Source organism: Convolutriloba macropyga, chromosome 6 (assembly GCF_964194025.1).
Source record: "Convolutriloba macropyga chromosome 6, txConMacr16.3, whole genome shotgun sequence".
Classification (NCBI taxonomy): domain Eukaryota; kingdom Metazoa; phylum Xenacoelomorpha; order Acoela; family Convolutidae; genus Convolutriloba; species Convolutriloba macropyga.
The window spans coordinates 4,777,300-4,798,420 of NC_134473.1; the positions used below are offsets into that span (position 1 = coordinate 4,777,300).

The 21,121-nt window shown below is 34.9% G+C and overlaps 1 protein-coding gene across 1 annotated transcript; it reads right to left on the reverse strand.

The window, feature by feature from the left end:
- Positions 1 to 8,370: 8,370 nt before the first annotated feature.
- On the reverse strand, positions 8,371 to 19,337 carry LOC142341441 (calcium uptake protein 1, mitochondrial-like). The gene is made up of 9 exons (XM_075392383.1): positions 18,927 to 19,337; positions 18,492 to 18,639; positions 17,815 to 17,852; positions 14,082 to 14,190; positions 13,582 to 13,664; positions 12,440 to 12,637; positions 11,466 to 11,699; positions 10,865 to 11,063; positions 8,371 to 8,743 (listed from the first exon to the last, which is right to left on the reverse strand). The coding sequence occupies exons 1-9, from the start codon at positions 19,299 to 19,301 to the stop codon at positions 8,559 to 8,561; spliced, it is 1,569 nt and encodes a 522-aa protein (XP_075248498.1). The 5' UTR covers positions 19,302 to 19,337; the 3' UTR covers positions 8,371 to 8,558.
- Between the last annotated feature and the right edge of the window lie 1,784 nt (positions 19,338 to 21,121).

Here is a 21,121-nt window from a genome sequence, read left to right on the forward strand (position 1 = left end):
TTGTTTATGGTGGAACTGGAACGGGTAAAACATATTTTATTAGACAAAACTTAAAGTTATACTTAGACCATGATCAAGTTCAAGATCAAGATCAAGTTCAAGATCAAGTTCAAGATCAAGTTCAAGATCAAGATCAAGTTCAAGATCAAGTTCAAGATCAAGTTCAAGATCAAGATCAAGATCAAGTTCAAGTTCAAGACCAAAGGTCCATAGTTATAGTTTGTAAAGATGACAGAGATTGGATAGATCCTGAGTCTAATAAGTTTTATACTGGGTTTAATAAATGTGATATAAATATGATAACAAAAATAATAAGCATAAATTTCAAAATTGTGTAATAGTACTTGATGATATGGGTGATAGGTTAAATAAGGATATAGGTTATTATTTTACTGAAGGTAGACATTATAATATTCAAATGATTGTAATGTGTCATAAACCAGCTCAAATAATTAATACAGCAAGAATAAGTTGTGATACTATTTATTTAACAACTTATAATGGCCCTGACCTATTTAAAAAATTTAATGAGATATATAAATGTGGACATGACTTCAATAAAATCATTAGTGAATTAAATAGTAACTATTATAATTGTACAGATGGAATGTCAGATGAACTTCGTTATGGTATAATTAAATATAATAAAAAGGAAAATACTTTTATTATTTTTAGTAAAAATAGAACAGTGATATATGATTCAAGAGTTGGTTTCCTTGATTTAAAAGCTCTTAGTTTAAAATATGATTTAGAAAAAGAAGATATAAATAAATTTATAGCATGTATGAAACCACTAATGATTAATGCAACAGATAGAAATGTTATTAATCATGATAATTATGAGTTTTATTTTAATAAAATTCTTACTTTAAATAATATTAAAATTCAGAATGATGTTCTAACTAAAGAAATGATTTTGGGAAAGGGTATGAAAATTCTATCAAAAATTGGTGGAATTATAGGCGGAGGTTTAATTATATTTAATTATTTTTATCCTAATTCGATATCAAGAAACGCTGGAACTGTAGCAATGGGAGCAAGCACAATGTTGAGTAGAGTAAATACCTTAGTTAATGTTGGATATGGAGAAGAGTTGGAAGGTGAAACACGAAGCAGTTATACTGATCAGGGAAGCAGTTTGGTAAACCACGAACAAAGTTCGTATACTGATCAATGTAACTGTGACTTCGTCAATGAAGAGATGGGAATTTTGAAAAGAAAGGGAGGAAAGTTTTTAAACAAACTATATATAAATAATGAAGAATTTAGAGAAGTGATTATAAATTTTGTTAAAGATAAAAAAGAATTAGACCTTGATTTGATTTTAGATAAGAGGTGTAAAACTAATACACTCAATACTTCAGGAAATTAATATTTAACAGAGTGTATCACATCTAAAGATAATACTAAAGTTTTAATTGAAATCATGGCTAAATATTATCCACAAAGTTTGTACACCGATTCTACAACATAGCTAATATTATCTGCGAATTTGCAAAACAACTCCGTTGAGCAGTTTGGTAAACCACGAACAAAGATCGTTGGAGAACCACGAGCAAAGCTCGTTCACTGATAATTTTATCTATTAAAAATGCTTTTACAATGTTTAGAGTGTAACTATAACTGTGGAAACATTGCTGTTTTAAAATATCATTATGAATCATTTCATAAAGATAAAACTGATAATTGTATGTGTGGTAATATAATATTAAGTGGTATTTGTGCTAATGATTTTTCCCCATGGGGTTGTTCTTTAAAAAATGAATCTAGTTCTAGTTCTAATTCTAGTTCTAACCTTAGTTCTAATTCTAATTCTAATTCTAGTTCTAACCCTAGTTCCAGTTCTAACCCTAATTCTAACTCTAGTTCTAACCCTAGTTCTAGTTCTAGTTCTAGTTCTGGTTCTGTTTCTAACCCCAGTTCTAGCTCTAGTTCTGGTTCTGGTTCTATCTATGACTATAACTCAGATCCTAACCCCAACCCTAACCCTAACCTTATCCCCAACCCTAACCCTAACCTTATCCCTAACCCTAACCTTAACCCCAGCTCAGAAGTATTAACTAGATGTTGTAATAAATGTAATTATACAAAACCACTAAATAATTTTGATGAGGGTAAGTATACATGTAGAAGTTGTACTTCAGCTAAAGTTAATTGTCCATATTGTACTTCTGTTCTGAGATATGATGGGATACGGGCTCATGTAAAGAAACAACATCCAGATATAGAATTGTCTAGAGGATTTATTAGAAATATAACTGATCTGTGTAACCGCTTCGCGGATAAAACAATTAATCCTAGTTGGCAAAGTCCTAGAGCTGTAAGTCCTTTAGTTATTAACCAAACAGAGGAAAGTTGTTCATGTAAATACTATAATTTTGTATCATTTCTTATTAATAATGGAATAAAAATAGAAAAAATAAAAGAAAATATAAATTTGTTGAAAAGTATAGATAATTTGTAATAAAAAGTATAAAAAAAATATCAAAAAAGAGGGATTCACTCTTTAAGAGCGAAAAAGAGCGATCTTTTCTACTGGGGATCACTCCGAATCAGAGTGAATCATTCTTAAAGAGTGAAATGTAAAATTTGCTTTGATTTTTTGTTTTTATTTTTGATTTTAATTGATTTTTTTATTGAATTTAGAGCTAATTATAGTAGTGGATAAAACAAGGGATTCAACAAACAGTAAAATTTGGCCCGATTCGACATGCGCGATTAGCGTTAGGATAAAGGGACAAATTTTACTGGTGGTTGAATCCCTTGTTCTATCCACTACTTATATATATATATATATATATATATATATATATATATATATATATATATATCGCAAGATGATATATATATATATATATATATATATATATATATATGTATTAAAGAAGCGTGAAAAAGTCACTTGAAAAGAAATAATGTATCAGAACAAAATTTTGAAAACGGTCAGGCTTAAATTTAACTTCCCTGCAAAATTTTGCATAAAAAAGATACAAATCTTTACAATAGTTCCTTCAAAACTCGTTCAATTAGTGCAATTAAAAAGCCATAAAATTAAAGAGAGAAAACAAGAGGCAGAAACAAATAAACGCTAAAATTGAAGTTGAAAAGACAGAGAACATGCTGCGAAATTTTTTTCGCATTCAAAGGCTCAATCCTCCAACCTTCAGCTTGATAGACAGATGTTTTAACAATTGGTCCAGGTTGCCTTGTTTGAAATAAGATCATGAAAAAATGGCTCAGAAAATTACTACAGAGATGAGCACTCAATAATAGCGAGAAAACAGCAAAAATCTCAACCAAGTCTTCCGAAGATTCCTGAAAAATTTTGTCTCTTAGACAGGCTCTGTTTCTTAAGCATGCTTTTTTAAACACAGTGTTCGATGTGGAAAAAAATGTGATCCCTTATTAACGGCCATACAATTGATTTATAGGAGTTATGAATACCAAATTTTTGAAAGAGTTTTAGTATGTTTGTACACCGTCTATGCTACCGATGAATACTGCTTTTGCCTATTATCCAATGTACCAGCAACGTTTTGTTCAAATACATCTTTGTATTTGCTACCTTACATGTTTAAACAACGCCAAGACATGTACAGATAACGAGCTTCTACATGATGGCTTAGCGGGTTTCAAACGGCATATACTACTCAGGCTGTGTTTAGGGAACTTTCAGAGCTCAGCATGGTAAAATAGAATTATAGTTAGAACTAATATATTGACTTGAGCTTGAACCCATGCCCCTCTCTAAAAATCCTTTGGTCTTATCCTTTATGCTATCCATGGTTGCTCCCTGTGTCTATTGCCCTTTCTAAATAAGCAAATTTGTTGTCAACGCCTTTTTGGCACGCTTGTTTTTGCTTTTGCTATGCATAGTATGAGGACAAACACATGTGCCAATTCGAAACATATACATAGCTGTATAGCGCCTCCCAAAACGCAAGAATTACGCTAGGCTGCATGCTTAAGGACCGTCAAAACAAGTGAAGATTGAAGCTCAAACATGGTGGTCTAGCATTTGAGTGAAAAGAATTGATGAATATATAAGTTTTCAATCTATAGAAAACCCATCAGGCAAAATCAGGAATATTTTTGATCGCCAACGGCTTTTTCTCAGAAATTTTTTTTCCTGAGCCCCAATTTTCTCATTTATTGGTTCTTGTATTGTTGTTGGTTTTAATTTCTGGAAAACATTTTTGATCCTTCGATGCCTGCCTATAAGAAACTTAAAAATTCAAATTTGGGCTGTTGTTACAATTTTATCATTTTGGAAAATTTTTCGTATTCTTCTCCACATTTTTATAGCACTTGGGAAATTTATGATTCAAGGTAATTGAGCTATTTAGATTGCCGGCTTTTTTGTTTAACTAGTTTTAATTTTGATTTGTTAGTTTTATTTGAGCACTTCTCAGAAACTTTTAGCACTTTTATCCTACTTTTTTCCTTTTTTCTGTTTAATTTATCTTTTTGCACTATTTTTCTGATTTTATGCTTCTTATATAATTTTACTTTCTATATTTAATTGAAACCTTTTTAAAAGTTTTTCTCGCTAAAAAACGCTGTTGACCGCCAGCAGGGTGTTTTCTCTAAATTAAATGATACATGTTTCACAATTATTCCGTTGTTGAAGTTCTTTGGATTTTGTTGTCCGATATAATTCTACTAGGTTTTAGATCACTAAACTTTTGACTAAAAGAACTAACACGTTTTTTTCTCAAAAAAATCTTAGGAAGTAGCCATTTAGCTTTTTGATTATTTCGTCCAAATATTTTGCTGAAGCTGTATTGAGAAAAAATTGTCGACAGATTTATCGATGATAGTTGTTTCGGAAGCGCAAATTGTAAAAATATTTTTTATCCGTTTTTGTTGTCAGATACATTTCCAGTGTTGGTTTACTTATTTCTGTTTAGAACTTATCAGTATAATTAAATCCAACGTTAAATTACGTCAGCTGTTGTAGACATTTTTCTACTTGGAGTTTTTTCCCAAACTCTTGCGCTGAACAAAGTGGTTTGGGTGCTGAGTGATTTGAGTGTAAAAAACAATTAAAAATTAAAGTTATTGGTTCTGTTCATACGGCCGCATTCAAGAGGGCGCGAATTTTATTTGCAAAAAAATTCTGTAAGCGAGTGAAATCTTTTTTCACGTATATTTTTATCTGTACTTTGATAATTTTTCTGGTGATTATTTTTCATTTACATCAGTAAATTTAGAGTCTGTTGTAGAGTGGTTTAAAGGTTTGTTTAGTAGGAGTTTCATTCTAATTTGGAAGTTTTTCAGCTATTTTGCTAATTTTTACGCGAGTACGAATTGTTTTTGTACCTTATATTTTGTTTTATAGTCTCAAGTTGGAATTGAATTCACTTTCATTACCTAAGAGTTTGATTGCCAAGTGAAAACAAATTTGTTTTGTATAAAATTTTTCAGCATACACTGAGCAACTGAATTAAATTTTTGCCGCAATTTTCGTTTAAAGTTTGTTTGAAGTAATTAAATTTTATAGTTTGTTTGAAGTAGTGCTACGGCAGGCATGATCAAACTTGCAGCAAAGTTTAATTCACGCCCCACCCAACCACCAACTGAACAAGCAAAACTATTTTCTTCATTATACAACACAAAAAAAAACAAATTAGAAAGGAAAGGAAAAATGTGAAGATATTCTTGAAAAATTTTTTGTAAATTCCTAATCAAAACCAATTTTTGCTGACATTTTGTCTAATATATTAAACCTTTTCATTATAACGTCATATGTTAGAAAACCAGCTTCGCATGCGATGCATCTCGATAGAGATTTTTGGTTAATCTTTGAGCGTCCATACGGAACCCAAACCCACTGGAAATCACCTAAATAATTAGAATGTAAAAACTAATAACTTCATAGTTGCTGTACTTATTTTTATACAAATGTGCTTTATTTGTTTTCACTAAGCACCAATAACCTTAAAACCAATATAGTCTTAGTCCTCTTATAGCAAAATCTATTTCTGACTTCATGTCTTTGTTGAATTGCTTTCTCCTTTCTTATATTGTCATCACCTGTAATGCTGGTTGGAATCTTTTCTGGCCAACCTTTATCAACTCCACTCTTTATTCTATGTAGATGGTTCTTTATTAATTCTCCTTCCTGCCTGAATGTGTTCTCAACCTCAAGTCTAAATCTGAATTGGTCTCTACCGTCTGTGAATCTTTTTATAAATTCATCTTTTAAAGCATTCCAATTTGTAGCATCTGTAATTTCACTCTCAAACCATTCTAGTGCGGTATCAGTTAAAAGTGAGCCGAATAAGGATTGTTGCCTTTTATCATAGCTAGTTTGTGCAGCGGGTGCTGTAGGCCTAGTTCCTAGTGAAAAGAGTATTTTGTATTCTACAGAATTCCAAAAAGTGGCGTCCTGATTAGGATCATTACCTGAGAAAGAAACAAGTGAGAGGTTTGGATGTGTTATGGGATTTTCAGGTTGGGCAGTAACGGCAGGGGGAGCAGTACTACCACCAGTACTGTTCATTGCTTAAGGACTGAAGTTATTTAATGAAAACTGTCTAGAACAGAAGAGTAGTTTAAATCAAATTCAGTTAAGAAATTAAGTGAGAAACCTCTTGAATAGTTAAATTAGACAAGTTATTTTAAAGGCCTCTCTATATTAAGTGAACAAGTTAAATTCAATGAGTCAAATAATTTAGATGAACAAGTTAAATTGAAGCTGCCTCTCTGGGACCACCATTTATACTGCTGGTCCGTACATTAGATACTTAAACGACGGGGTTAATCGCGGGACCATATGTATAACTTGCGAGTTCAACCCCTAGTTCTACTCTTGGTATATAGTTAAGTATTAAAGAAAGTTAAATGCAAATATGATTTAACAAGTTATGTTAAACAGCATCAAATATGAACTGAGCATTAAGGGATAGAAAAGTTAAAGTTATTAAGATTGAGATAGCAATAGTCTGCACAGGTTGAAATATTCTAAGTTGACTTGTAACTTGGATAGAATTTAAGAGATGTTATTTTATAACTTAGAGAAGTTAAGCTGAACTTACCTGATTTCCAAAATTGTGCTAAGTTAATATTTTCCGATTTAGAAAGTTCTTAGTTAAGAACTTGTCACAAAAAATTCTAAATTAGAATCTATCTCAAGTAAGTTGAGATTTGAGCAAAGGAGCAATACGGGAGTATGATTTAAATCAGAAGTTATCGGGGACCAAATTGTGCTGGTGGTTGAGCGAGCAAGCTCCTTTTATACTTGCGGACACGTGGTTCTCTAGTATCCTATTGGATAGAGATAGCAGTGTCGACAGAGTTACCAAGGTTAAGTTGGTGTTCTCAAAGTGGCGTGACAATATCACGTCATGGTATTCTCAGTTTGAGTTAGCGATCTTAAAATAGTAGTTTATTCAAAACTATTTAGTATTTTGTTCACACGTTAAAATGGACTTTGTCCAATTCCAGTTTGTGCTTCACGCACTATAACGTAAATTCTCAAAATAGCACTAATATTATCAAATATTGTTACTGAGTGTAGCACACTTCAGTACACCCACCCGAATTTAACAACTGAATATGAAACATTCTGAACGCCAGAGTCAAAAAGAGAAACAATTAAGCAAAAATTTCTTAAAATTTAGACTGTTCTCAACAACTAAAGCAAACTTAAAATAAATTCACGAAGTTAAATGCCATGAAAACCAACATGAAAACTATTTCTTACCAAACAAATACCACACAAACAATTAAACATGAAAATGAGTACAAAATCGCTAAAGAGCGTCTAAAATGCAAAATCACAAAAATAGCTCAAGATTGCATATAATTCTAATGATTGAAATGGTCAAAAATGCTCTCAAACAAACAGTTCCTTGCTAACATGGTTTGGCTTCGAAAAAGCTAAATCTTAGGTTGTTCAAAATATTTTACCCCCTTGGCAAAAAACTCTTTATGCGCACTTTTCTTGCTCTCTCAAGAACGCGGCACCAAAAGAAAATCACTTTCTCTTCTCTTCAATTCGCTGCTCTTCAATTCGGTCAGCCGTTTGATCTATACAGTTTTCACAAGCAGCATTTATTTTTTTAAAATCCTGTATTAACACAATCCAAAAAACTGATCAAAAGGACGCTCCACCAATACTGAGTTTTAAAAAGACAGCTCCCCAATACAATTCAAACTCTTGATAGCTACGCTCAGCTTACAGTTTTTGCAGCTATAAAAAAGACACGTTTACAAAAATTGCTTCAAATTTCGTTCGATAGCTAAGATTGGGAGATTTCTGACTTTCATTTTTTTTTACTACTACACTAATGAAAATCATAACTTTTGGCTGTACATCGCTCATTAATTCTTAGAAACTAATACTCAAATTTGTTACAAAGAAACTTTTTAAAGCTATCTATTTTATTTAAAATTTAAAACAAGAGTAAATAAATTTCACTTGATAGATCTAATTGAAAGTTAGTTCTTGCAATTTGAGATATGTTCACATAGCCTTAATCCATGAAGCAGCTAATTAGTATCATTTAGTATGCAAATACAAATTTTATAAATTACTGACACTTTTAGTAAGTTCATTTATTCGATATCATCTGAGCCAGTTTTGTCTTGAGAGGAGAGATGAAATCGGTGACTTTGACACAAGCCCAACAGGCACTGAACATTCTGTGCAGTCCAATCTCACGTGATTTGCTCAAGTTCCTCGACACTCGTTTTTTCATCACTTCGAAGAACTCTTTGTGGGACAACATTCCATCACCTTAACACAATAAAATTTTCCCCTCTATTCTGTCAACCCCCCCCCCCCCCCCCAAATGTTTATATGACCCTAAATTGCAAAATGCAAACTGTGTTGATATATAGCATGTTACTATGTAAAAAAAGCACGTGATCCTCGGGGGGGGGGGGGGTGTAAAGTTATATGACGAATAATTGGAGCGCGGGGGAGGGGTAGGGGAGTAGCGAAACTGAACAGATCCAATTGTTCCTATGAATCAATTTACAGATATAAAAATTTTTAGAACCGTTAATAAAGCAGAATAAGGAAGCGCAAAACTGTCCATTAATAAAATCCATTCGTTAACTGTTCAATGATAATAACCATTAATGGATCAGAAGCAAATTCAACCCCGAACCACTAATACAATTGTAAATTATTTTTTATTAGACTACTGCTTTTCGACCTCGTTATCTATGGTTTCACTTTGTGGCAGTTTAATTACAAACTTCATGCCTCATAGTAGTGCCCGATATGGATTTGTTTACCAAAGCACTTCACAAACATTTAAATTTGATCAGAAATCTCGGTTTTCAAAGATCAGTGTCGAAAATTGTCCCGCTTCTCATCTCAAAAGATTTTTTAAACAGTTGGATTTGAAAATACGAAAAATTTAAAATCTACGTTCCCCACCACCACAATAGTATTTCATTACATTCACAAAACACATTCGGTAGATTTTTATCTTAAAATTAATTTATTAGTTTCTTATTCTGTGGCAAATTTATTAGCATGCATTATTAGCTATACATTACCTTTTCCGTCTTGAAAAAGAACCAATTTAACTATTCATTCAAAATTGTATTTCAGAATTTTGATTTATTCAGATAGCGAAGGATTAGAGATAATATATTGAACTGATAAAATATTTGACATAATAGTACACATCATTGTTTTCAGTTCGTTAAAAATCCTTCGGAATAAAATACTCGGATCGCACATACTTTGCTCTGCGTCAATCGACTCCCTAATCAACAGTTAAACATATACAGTACATAGTCGATACTTGGCCGAATATAACTGCGAATAAAAAAGAAGAACACGTAAACTCCTGAAATGATATATAAAATACATCATGCAGGTAGTGTATGTGATAAATAAATAAACAGAAAAAGTTATTTTTGAATTGTGAACACCGAATAATTGAAATGGTAGATATATAGATAAATATATACATAGGTAGAAACAGCACACACATCATGAACTAAATTTAAATTCACGCCACGTTAATTGGTCAAACTGAATTTGGCCTCGGTCCTTCTTGAATTTTTCTAAAAAGTGAGCTTTGTACATTTTTTTGGCAGTTACAGAAGATTTTGGCAAGGTTTCATTCGCCCTCAAAATTTCATTATGATATCTTACACTTATTTCATTATAAATTAGACTTACTGGCAGCAGAAGTTAGGTAGAAACCAAAACAGAAAATAGTTGATGAAGTTAGCTATTCCGCTTACCAAAACTATTCTATTCAAAAAGACGTATGAATAAAATGATAACACTTGTTCAATTTCTTTCTGTAAATGCCTTTCTAATAAAGAACTTCATTATACAAATTAAAACAGTGCGGTCGGGGGCAACAGTGGGGTGGGGTGGGGGTCGCACCGGGGGGGGGGGGGGGGGAGGGGTGGGGCAGATGGGATGGGGGCAACAGTGGGGTCCGGGGGGGCATCATCGAGGGGGGGGGGGGGGAACAGTGGGGAAGGGGCAACGTGGGATGCGGATTTTCGGCTGCACGGTGCCCTTACGGCCTGAACGATCTGCAGGGGTGCCGATTGGAGTGAAGTGAGAGGCGGCTGGTGGGGGGTTGTGGGGGCTCAACTTCTAAGAACCGCCCTTCACACCATAATCGCATACTTGGAGACTAGTGAGCTGAAACGCTCTAAGAGCACTTAATGCTCGCTGGGCGCTACCTGTTTATCCCGTTTTTGAGGACGAAAAGTCGAAAGCGTCAGACGAAAAATCGGTCAAGCAAAAAATCGCATAAAAAGACCTACAGGACTAATATAATTGCTACAAACTTCGTTTGAGAGCAATTAAATACCTTAAAAATTTCGCTTGATTCTCAATAGAAATTAAGCATTGCGAAATATTTAACATACTAACCATCATCATCAAACAGGTCAAATACGACCTCGACCAAGTGAGGGTTGAGGCTCTTTTTGCCCACTATTTTGGTGACATGATTGAAGGTGTCTTTGTCTATGGCTGCCCCAGAAAGAGTCCAGAATGAGATGGCATGTTCCACTTCGTTCAATCTCGTCAACAGGTCCCAGAACTCGTACACGTCCTCTAGAGGGATTCTCTGAACAAAGAAGAAAACTTCCATCCAAATGGATATCAATAGGGCATTTGTTTAGAATTGCCCTCAGAAAGCATGCACTGCCTTGAAATAAACAGACTGCTGATATTAAAAAGAAACTTAAACTGTTGATGTCAATGCCATAATCTGAATACATTTTAAATGTTGCTTACAATTTTTAAATCTCGTAATCGACTCAAGTTCTCTTATCTAACTTTATCACATTTTGCAGTTCTCATCGCATTTTGTAGTTTTTCCGACAGTGGATTCTATAAACCTCTATATGATTAAAAGTAGCGTAAAAACCTTTTAAGAATTATTAAAAATATAGCCAAGAAAAATAACAAAGTAGCAATTAGATGAAATATTTGAAACCTTTAAACTCAAAAAAAAATTAAAACAAACCTGACAAATTGACATTTCTTCAGTCTCCCCCTCTCCCGCACTCCCTCCCTCGGCACCCTCACTGTCCTCCCCCGATTCGCCCTTTGCTCCTTTGGCCCCCCTCTCCTTGTAGATTTTCTTCACTCTGTTGAGCATCTGTTTCTTCCTACCCGCACTCTGGGGCAGGTACATAAGGAGCAGCTTGCTGAACTGCAACTCGGAGAGAGAGTCTTTTCCTTTTGAGTACTTCTTGCACTACACAATGAACAATGTCGGTCATGTTTAGGTTTACGGCCAGTCTGATGAAGGGTTGATTCCCATTAAAGCCCCAGCCAAACTATTTTTTTGCTAAACTATAGACGGAAAATCACTGAAAAATTGTCATGTATAGTTAGGAGCCATTTTTCAATCGCAGCTGATCTTCAAAGCTTGGGGGAGGGGGTTGTCGTGGCCATTTTTCAAAAACGAGGGAGCTTGAACCTTTCATCGTTCTCCGTTAGTTGTTTTGAAAACTGCTTCCTAGCAATTAGCGGCTTTTCGAATCGACAGAGTCTTTTGACTTGATTATATAGGCTCTGCTGACACCTGGGACATTAATGGATAAGGCAGTGCAGGTAAAACTAAAGTTACCCATTTATCGAATTTTCAGACTGTTCGTATGCTACTGCTACGCAATAACTTCTCGTTAATAAGCATGCTCATTCGTACGGTCATTTTCAGCAATCTGATTTGTAAAACAGAAGGAACATACATATTGATATGAGAGAACATAGATGTTGCTTTAGAAATACGTGTCTTATTTATGTTTAGTCATATGTGTGTAACTTTTCAGAGTTAAAGGTGAGTTTTTTTTATATATAGAACCCAATGCTGTATCCTCAATGAAACTAATTACTAAATTTGAAATGAGACAACTATTTAACCCCCCCCCCCCCCCACTAGGCTGTGCGGGGGACTATAATGACCGCAGAGCCTTATCAGCTCATAAATAGTACCTCTAGTTCTAGTACACCCCGATGTAGCTCCTTCTGAAACTGGAGGAAGTCTCTAATGGACAGCTTTTTGTCCAGCTGAGGTCCAAAAAAGTAGTGTGCTAATGCAGATGAGACTGCTTTGTTGATAACGTTGCCAGTTGTCTTGTGGTTGCGGTGTCTCTGGCCCACTGAACCACTCGCACGGATCACACTTGCTACCTACAAACATCGGATCTCTTCTGTAATTAGCCTTCTTTAATAGGAATGACTTTCTGGCACTAATTGATTGACTACCGGAAAAATGTCATCCATTCGTCTACCGGTGCCTGCAATTTATTATGACTAATATAAGGGATCTCTTATAACGTGCATATTTGGGCATATTTGGGGGGGGGGTACTAATATAACGTGCATAATTGGTGGGGGGGGGGGGGGGCGCTGGAAACAAACTGGTTATATAGCATTGGGGTTATATAGAAAAGATTTTAAACACTAACATGTGATCAACTTTTATGATAAACAGAGAAAAATTTAAATCTTTTCTGCACTAAACTTTTGTTCAGGGGGACAGGTCCATTTTTACGACTCCAGTGCTAAAGATATCACTATAGATATCACTTCGCCTCAAAAGCTGCAATTCATTAAAGCAGACAATATATACTACAGAAAATCCATTGGTTGCGTTAAACGATATAGAGCAATGATGAACAAACTATTGCGTAAAAGTTGAAGAGCTGCCCAGACTGGTTGACTTGGATCAAATAAATGAATTGCAACTCTCACTGGCAAAACGACTTTGATTTGAATTTTGCAGAAGATACGCTATATCTAATAATTTTCCACGTTAGCAAACTTTGGGGTGAAGTTTAGTCGAAGCAGCAAACTTCTGGCAGTTAGTAATTTTATGTAACTCTAATGTGATATTTTATTTATTCATCAATCCTGGCAGATCATTGCAGACTTTCTTGTCTTGTTATCTGTCCTCTTCATGTTCAGTTTCCATAGTGCCAGTCAGTCCTGATTATCTATCTAATTTTTTAATAAATTCTAAAAATTTCTGAGGTCATTTAAACTTTAAAATGTTCACTTATGCAAGAAGAAATTAATTCTTTCTTTCTTTCTATGTCGAATATTATAAACATATGAGGATTAATGGTACCAACCTGGTCAAACTCATGGTACTCGACCACTCCGTCTCCGTTGATGTCGAACACTTTGAATGCCACCTCGAAGTTCTTCGCAGGCGCTGTAAATACAAACAAGAATATTAAATTGAATATCAAATTTGATCGCTTGTTGTATAAAACAAGTTTGCTTAATCTTTGGTGCAGAGCGGAACAGAAATGATCTCTAAAGCGGATCACTAGTTCCAAATTTTTATATAGGCAACTTTCTAATACACTAATAAACATAAACCATAAGACTAAGGTCGGACAAATTGCTCTCGAACGACAGGCGGGGCAATTTAATTCAAATTTTTGCCTAGAAAATTTCAAAGGGTGCAAAAACTTCCGACCAAGGAGAGGCTCAAACCCTGATCTCCGGCGTAATGACTGAAAGCATTAACCACTCGGCTACCATGCCCTCGTTTCAAGGGCAACTAGAAAGTAGTAGTAGAGTAACGTAGTGACAACAGACGCGTGAGGTGTTAAAAACAACTTACTCGAGAGTACAGTGAGAAGGAAGACATAATCAGAGAAGGAGATCATTCCATGGTCCCCAAATTTATGGAAGAAGGAATCTTCTGGAAGTTCTTCTGACAAAGTGTCAATCTGAAGAAAAGCAACTTGTAACAAATGATGGTTAAAAATAACATACCTCATCAACTCACAGTTGATTCAGGAAGTCTTTTTTATTATAGCCAGCGGCTTAGTGACTATAGAGCTATATACTCTCCAATTTCGCGGGGTGGGGGGGGTAATGAATGAAAAACGTATAGGCTTATGTATATAAAGTTTCAAAATAGTTATTTCTTTCTGTACTCTGCCGTTACCCCTCTAAGGCACTAAAAGGCAACTTCACTGGTTGATTTTGCATTTGGGATTGTTTTCAAAATTCAGGAAAAATACTTTCTCTTTCCATATAATTTGAAGCATAGCGTTTCACATGACTTCGTAACCAATCGATATGAAGCATTGTAAAATTTAAAATTCATTTAGGTCTTAAGCCAGTTTAGTAAAGAAATAAAATCTTGTAAAGCTGGATTCAATTTAATCCCAACTCATATTTTTCATATTTACACATTTCTAAAATAAACTTCACTCTACATCATCAACGACACTAAACCGAACATAACCAAACAAAAATTCACAGCAAACCCCAAACTAGTTAGACGTTTTAGAAGCACCGCAACAAAAGCATCTCAAAGCATCAACATCTAAAATTGTAGGATTAGCATTTTAAAAAGGAATTGAGATCCAATCAGGTTAAAGTAATGTTGTTAGCATTGCTTCAATCATATGTCTCGAGCATCTACAATACTCAACTTAAACAGCAAGCATTAATTATACCGTACCTTATCCATCTTGAAAACACAATCAATTAAGTTACTGTCACATTTGATAACATAGAACATGGTCCGTATTGTACTAGAACGGGAACCGGGAATCGGAGCCGAATGAGGAGAAATGAAATCAGAGCCGAATGCCTAAATTTGATTGGCCAAATAATTTTATTGGTTCAAAAGAAAATAAGTTGAGAAACTATACCGCGCGGTTGCAGTGCACTTGTTCTCTGCAAGGCCCCCCCCTGACGCCCAAAGGGACAACGCATAGTCCTCCGTTAGGCTGTTTAAGCTCTTTTCACAAAAATATCTTCAAATTAATGAGTGGAAAATCGACCAGTCAGAGCAAAGGGAAAGTTCTCATTTTTTAACATTCTGCGCAAAACCCATTCGGCTAGAGTCCTCTGTGAGGACAATACGATCGAGAAACAGATCTAAAAGCAGAAATTGAGACAGTAGATCGAAAATGAAAAAAAAATTCATCAATTTGAATAGGCCCGCAGCAATTAAAAACACACTATGCTATTGGTATAACATGTTATGTCGAGATAATATGTTCGATTATGAATTGAGTGCTATCAAGTCCCACGGGCCACTGAGGAATTTCCAATGCTCGCGAGGCAAGACTACATGTGTCGACCTCATAGAGGCTCTCAAATAGCATTTAATGTCAGCCAAGGGTATCAGAGTTAAATTTCGGGAATCAGAGTTAAATTTTGATATAATGTCCCAAGTTTTCTTTTCTGATCTAGCTACCGTCGGAAAAATTGCAATCCAAGGAAAGGCTGGGCTTGATCCGGGTCTAAACGGAAAAGGGAGTATTTAAGCCAACTTCAAATAATGAAAATTTTTCTGATATAAAACTTGATAAGGGTTTGACGAAATGCGCGTTTTGAAACCCGAAATTCAAACGCACCGCTTAGTGGTCTCAGTTTCAACTTAAACTGAGCCAATTACGTGACAAAAAATCTACAACCGCAAAAGGTCAAAACGTCTACCATAGAGAGCATAAAACATCCGATCACAAAAAATTATGCATTGGGTTAACTACTAAGCTCATTACAGGGTGAAAAACAGCAAATATCGAGCTCGAAAAAATAATGACCACACTCCCTTCGTTTATTTTCCCTATCCAAATCGATTAATTAGTTTTTGACAAATTTACCAAAAGCAGTTCAATATCGGGTACAATATGCCACATAGAATACGAGTACAGCGCACAAAAGGGGCCAGCTGATACAATCGCGACACATAATAGTCTCCCTAGTTTCTGTCGTAGACATGCGCAAACGTATTATCACCCAAAAACTTTGGATCTCCGTCATTAACAAATACAACACCTTTTGATACAGCGATTTTCGATCAACCTATGTTTCAAATATTCTACAAAAAAAATGTACTGCAGATTTAAAGACCCCACGTGTATAGATCTGAGCTCGCATCAAAAACTCATCCAAATTACAAGAGACGCTCTTCAAAAACTTTTAACATTTTTCATTTAGAATCAACATCAGTAAAAATTCAAAAAAATATTGAAGATGAAGTACAAGAAAAAAAATAGAAACAATAATCAGTGGAAAGCAATAAAAATGAGCCGACAAACGTCGGAAGAATTGCTCTCGAACGACAGGCGAGGCAATCAATTTACAAGCGAGAAAACTTTTATGATGCAAAAACTTCTGACTAGGCAGGGGTTTGAACTAGTAATCTCAAGAAGCGCTTCCTGGACAGCATCCACTGAACTACAAAGGTTCCGATTTTATCCTCTCACAATCGGTTTTATTTTAGCAAAAAAGCCTAATTTCTGAATGCTCGCAATTGAAATCACTCAGAAAAAATCAACGAAGTCAAGCGTGACAGAAAAAGTCACTCGGAAAGTTAAATCGAAAGAATGTTCTACAAGGAAACGGTCAAGCAAAAATTTTGCATGAAAAGACTCATGTTCACAATAATTGCCTCAGACTTTGTTCGAGGGCAATTAAAAGACTTGATTTTATTGCCAACTAAAATTGTGCTTTGTAATGCCAATGTGAATGAATGATTAGGTTTATCTTACTTTCCCCTTAAAATTTTCTGTAAAACAAACCCACGATCAAAAATTTCCAAAAATTGTTATTAAAAATGTATATAAGACGGGCGGACAATCGGCGCATTTTGAGCAAAAAAATTACGAAGTGAAAAATTTTGGTCAAGTCTGAAAATTGTTAAGCTAATTGCACAATCGAGCCTCATTGAGTAAGGGGGCACAGATGGCGAGGAGGGTGATGAGAGGTGAGCCAGAACTTTGGGGGTCCAAGCTGACCAAATTGCAATTTCGCAACCAATTAAAGCCTCCTCAGCTGTTTCGGCGAACTGTATATTTATAGACTCGTAAAGCTTTAAGAGAACTGCACTACGCCTTTAAAAATTTAACCATTTTATCTCATTTCTCTTGAAAAGTCAAATTTGTATCACGACAAAACAAGTCAGCAAATATGCTACAATTTTTAGAGATCACTAACTCGTCTGTTTTCAGATTTCCGAAACATTTCAAGGCAGAATATCACGCCTCAGAAGTTTTTAACTTTATAATCCCATACCATTTAAGTTAAATTCCAACAAAATACTTGAATACGACATTTTGTACAGCACTTAGAGATATAACAAAAACTTAAATGCAAATAGTGTCAATCAACTAAATCTTCCGAGAAAACGGGTAGTTTTTCCCCCTTTGCGCCGGCAAACAATATGAAAACTTGTCCACCAATAGAATTTGGAATACAATGATTCGTGACAACATTTTCATTTTTATTTTGCGTACTTATAAGATTTTATAAGCAGAAAATTTCTTTGTTCCTCAGTTCTACTAGAAATAATAAAGAAAAATGACAAAAGGATTTGTGCGATAACTTACTTCTGGGTTGAATGTTTTGAATTTGTCCAGTCCCAAGCCTGAAACAGTTTTTTTCATATTAACTCATTCATGCACAGAAAAGGCAACGATGCCTAAATAACGCAGAATTCAGCCACATTGATTTAATATTTTTCAAGATAGATAGCTTGATCAATTTTTCAATTTCGAGGATTGCTGCTCAATTAGCTGCTTAACTTATTTTTTTGGTCCAGAAACCCCTTGGAAGCCAATTGACAGTCAGATGTAAATAGTTTACAAACATGTGTGATTATTTTATGCGTTGAAATGGCTGTACTAAAAACAAACATTAATAATGAACCATGCAACGAAATTGCACCAATCATTGTACTTTGTTACATAAAGAATGGGAACGTTCCCATTCTTTATGTAACGAAGTACAATGGTTCGTGCGATTTCGTTGCAGTTTTCGTGCGTTTCAGGGCCTGCTAATCGAGCACTATCCCTTATAGCCTCTTTACAGGGGCAGGAGGGGGGTGACGTAATTGATTTTCGGGTATTTCCCATTATACCTTCCCCCTCAACTCCCCCCACCCCCACCCCCACCTGTCCCAGTAAAGGGGGCTATAACGGGAAAAAACCCGAAAATCAAGGACGTCTGAAAAATAATCACCTCATTGTTCATGTGAGTATGGATAAATTAAACTGTTGCTGGATACCTTCTGGCTGTTTAGTGTCGGGTATGATGGATCTGACGAAGTCAGCTGGAGTCATGTAGACTTCATTGCCGACCTTGAGAGTGGCGTAATACCTGAATATCTTGTCGGGGGTAGAGTAACTCTTGATTCTGTTCTCGTACTCTATCACCTGCATTTAAAAATTATTTACACTATTTTTGTTTCCAGGTTGAGCAGAAAATCATTCCATGAAACCAGTCTATCATCCATGAAATCAATCAAATCATGGAACCGCTCTATAAGTCAGTTTTAAGTAACTGTGATTCACCGGTTTCGAAAAAAACCCACGAAAAACCCCACTTAATTTTAGATAGGAAATGAACCCCCAGTTGACTTTAAACGAGCTTAACTTTTGTTTAAATGTGTATGTTTGATTTGCTTGTGAGCATTAAACACGCAATGCATTCAAAGATTAACCCGATTGTCTCTGAATCCAGTCTTCGACCTTTTAGAGGTCGCATCAGCGCCAGGGAGTCCTTCATCAGGAGCAACTGCTTGAGATTCTCTCAGTAGCAAAGTTCTCTTTTCAAGTCGGGGTTTATTCAAATTCCACCACAGAAACATACCACCGCTTAAAAGTCCACCCGCTGACAAGAACCAATACTGCCCCCAAGCATTTGAGTTTTTATTACTATGAGACTCGGATTGATAGTGCTGAGTACTAATCTTTCTATGAGAGTAAAGCTGGGTTATAGTTCCATTTATATTAAATATTTGGGCCGCTTTTTGTTGTCGATTGATTCTGGTGCAATGATTTAACACACGTAACTCATGCTTCGCAATATTTGACATATCTCTATCTATAAAAAAGGTAAGATGATAAGAATTATAAATATAGCCTGCAGAATGCCATGCAATAGAAGAAAAATAAACCGTTGAGACTTTTAGTTAAAGAAGACCTTTGATACCAAGATTCTAGATGCCATCCTTATTTTCAAACCACAATTCAAACAATGTCTTTCAAGAAAAATAGTCTTATGATTATCAAGCTCACATCAAATAGAGTAACAAATGACGTCACTCATACATACACATTCAAGTGGCGCGGGCAATTCGACTTCTTGGCGGGTGATCACAAGGTCAGAACAAAAAATTTCTCAAAAAACTATATTGCGACAAGTCCTAAACTACCAAAGAATTTCCATCGAATAACAAAAAATTGCCTTATATACGACCAGGAACGGCTTTGTAAAACGATATAAAAAATAGCGAAACTAGATAAATAGTATAAACAGAAGTCAAATTGCTTCACAAGAAAAAAGAACACTACTTTGAAGAAACCAAGATTCTGTTTTCCAAAAACACCGTTTTCTCAAATCTTAACACTCGAATAAAAAATTTCACGACAAAAAAAATCTTACTTTTCATTCCCCATCTTCTTTCGAAAAACAGAAAAGAACATTTTTTTATGCAAAAGAACATTTTTTTATGCAAAATGCAAAGCCTACCAGAGGACATTCAGAAAGCTTAAATAAACTAAAGTTTGAGCTGTCTTATAGCGTGAAAAAAGAAAAAGTGGAATAACTTCAAATTCATAGTCGGAACATTTCCTCGAGAAAAAAATCTGAAATCTGTCGGCAAGGATATGTTTAATTTTGTGAAGTTTTAAATGATAAGAATCCGCCATGTGATTGCAAAAGATATCGACATGTCAAAATTGACTCACCAAAAAAGCCGAAGTCTCAATCTTTTTAACCCCGATCTCTTATTATGATTGCAAACGGGAGTTTTGAACAATAATAGCAAATTGTTTTCATTAAAAGCAAAAGGTGCAACTGGATACCCATCATCTGCTGACCCCAAGCACACAGCAAGAATATTGAAATTTGTCTCCGAATAAAATTAGTTTTTTTTTTTATTTTTTAAGCTCATTTTCGTTTATTTTTGATGGGACATCTAGAAATTCCCAAAGCTTTTTTATTCAATCTCAGCTGTTCTTAAAAATTAGTTTGTTGTATCTATTATACGAGATCTGATAAGTCCATCTTCCTATCTAATCTAACCGATAAATAAGTTCAACAATTAACAATATATTTTAGTGTATATGCGCCAAATGAAAACGTGAAAAACGAACAGATTGAACCTCAGGATCTCCTCGAGCACTTAAAAAAATCAAAATATTTTTCACTTATTAAATGCTCGCGGAGATGATGTTCATGTTTAAAGTTCTCGAAAACTGAATAGACTGATACAAATTTTTTTTTCACCACAGAGACATGCAATGGCCAAAACGGGCTGAAAATTACTACTGATCTGAAGTCTGACCCCATATAAACAGTGGGCCGCGCCCCTCGTAAATTTAGAAGGTTGGAACAACAAATTCGTTTATGCGCAACTTTGAACCAGGAATTTTCAAGCTATTCATAATAATCCTGTTTTATCCTCTTCAAAAGATAGAAAAGTTTCACTTCTGAAGGTACTCACTTCATAGAAATGATGTCTTTACATAGCTTTTAGATAAAAACCATTCAAAGATACTTAAAATTACTAATTGATTGAAGAGAATTAATTTGAAGAAATTGTCAGCTTTTTTGCATTTTTTTTCGTTGAAGCAATTTACGTTGCTCTTTGTCTATAAATGTCTACTTCAAACCGTTGAACTTACATGACAT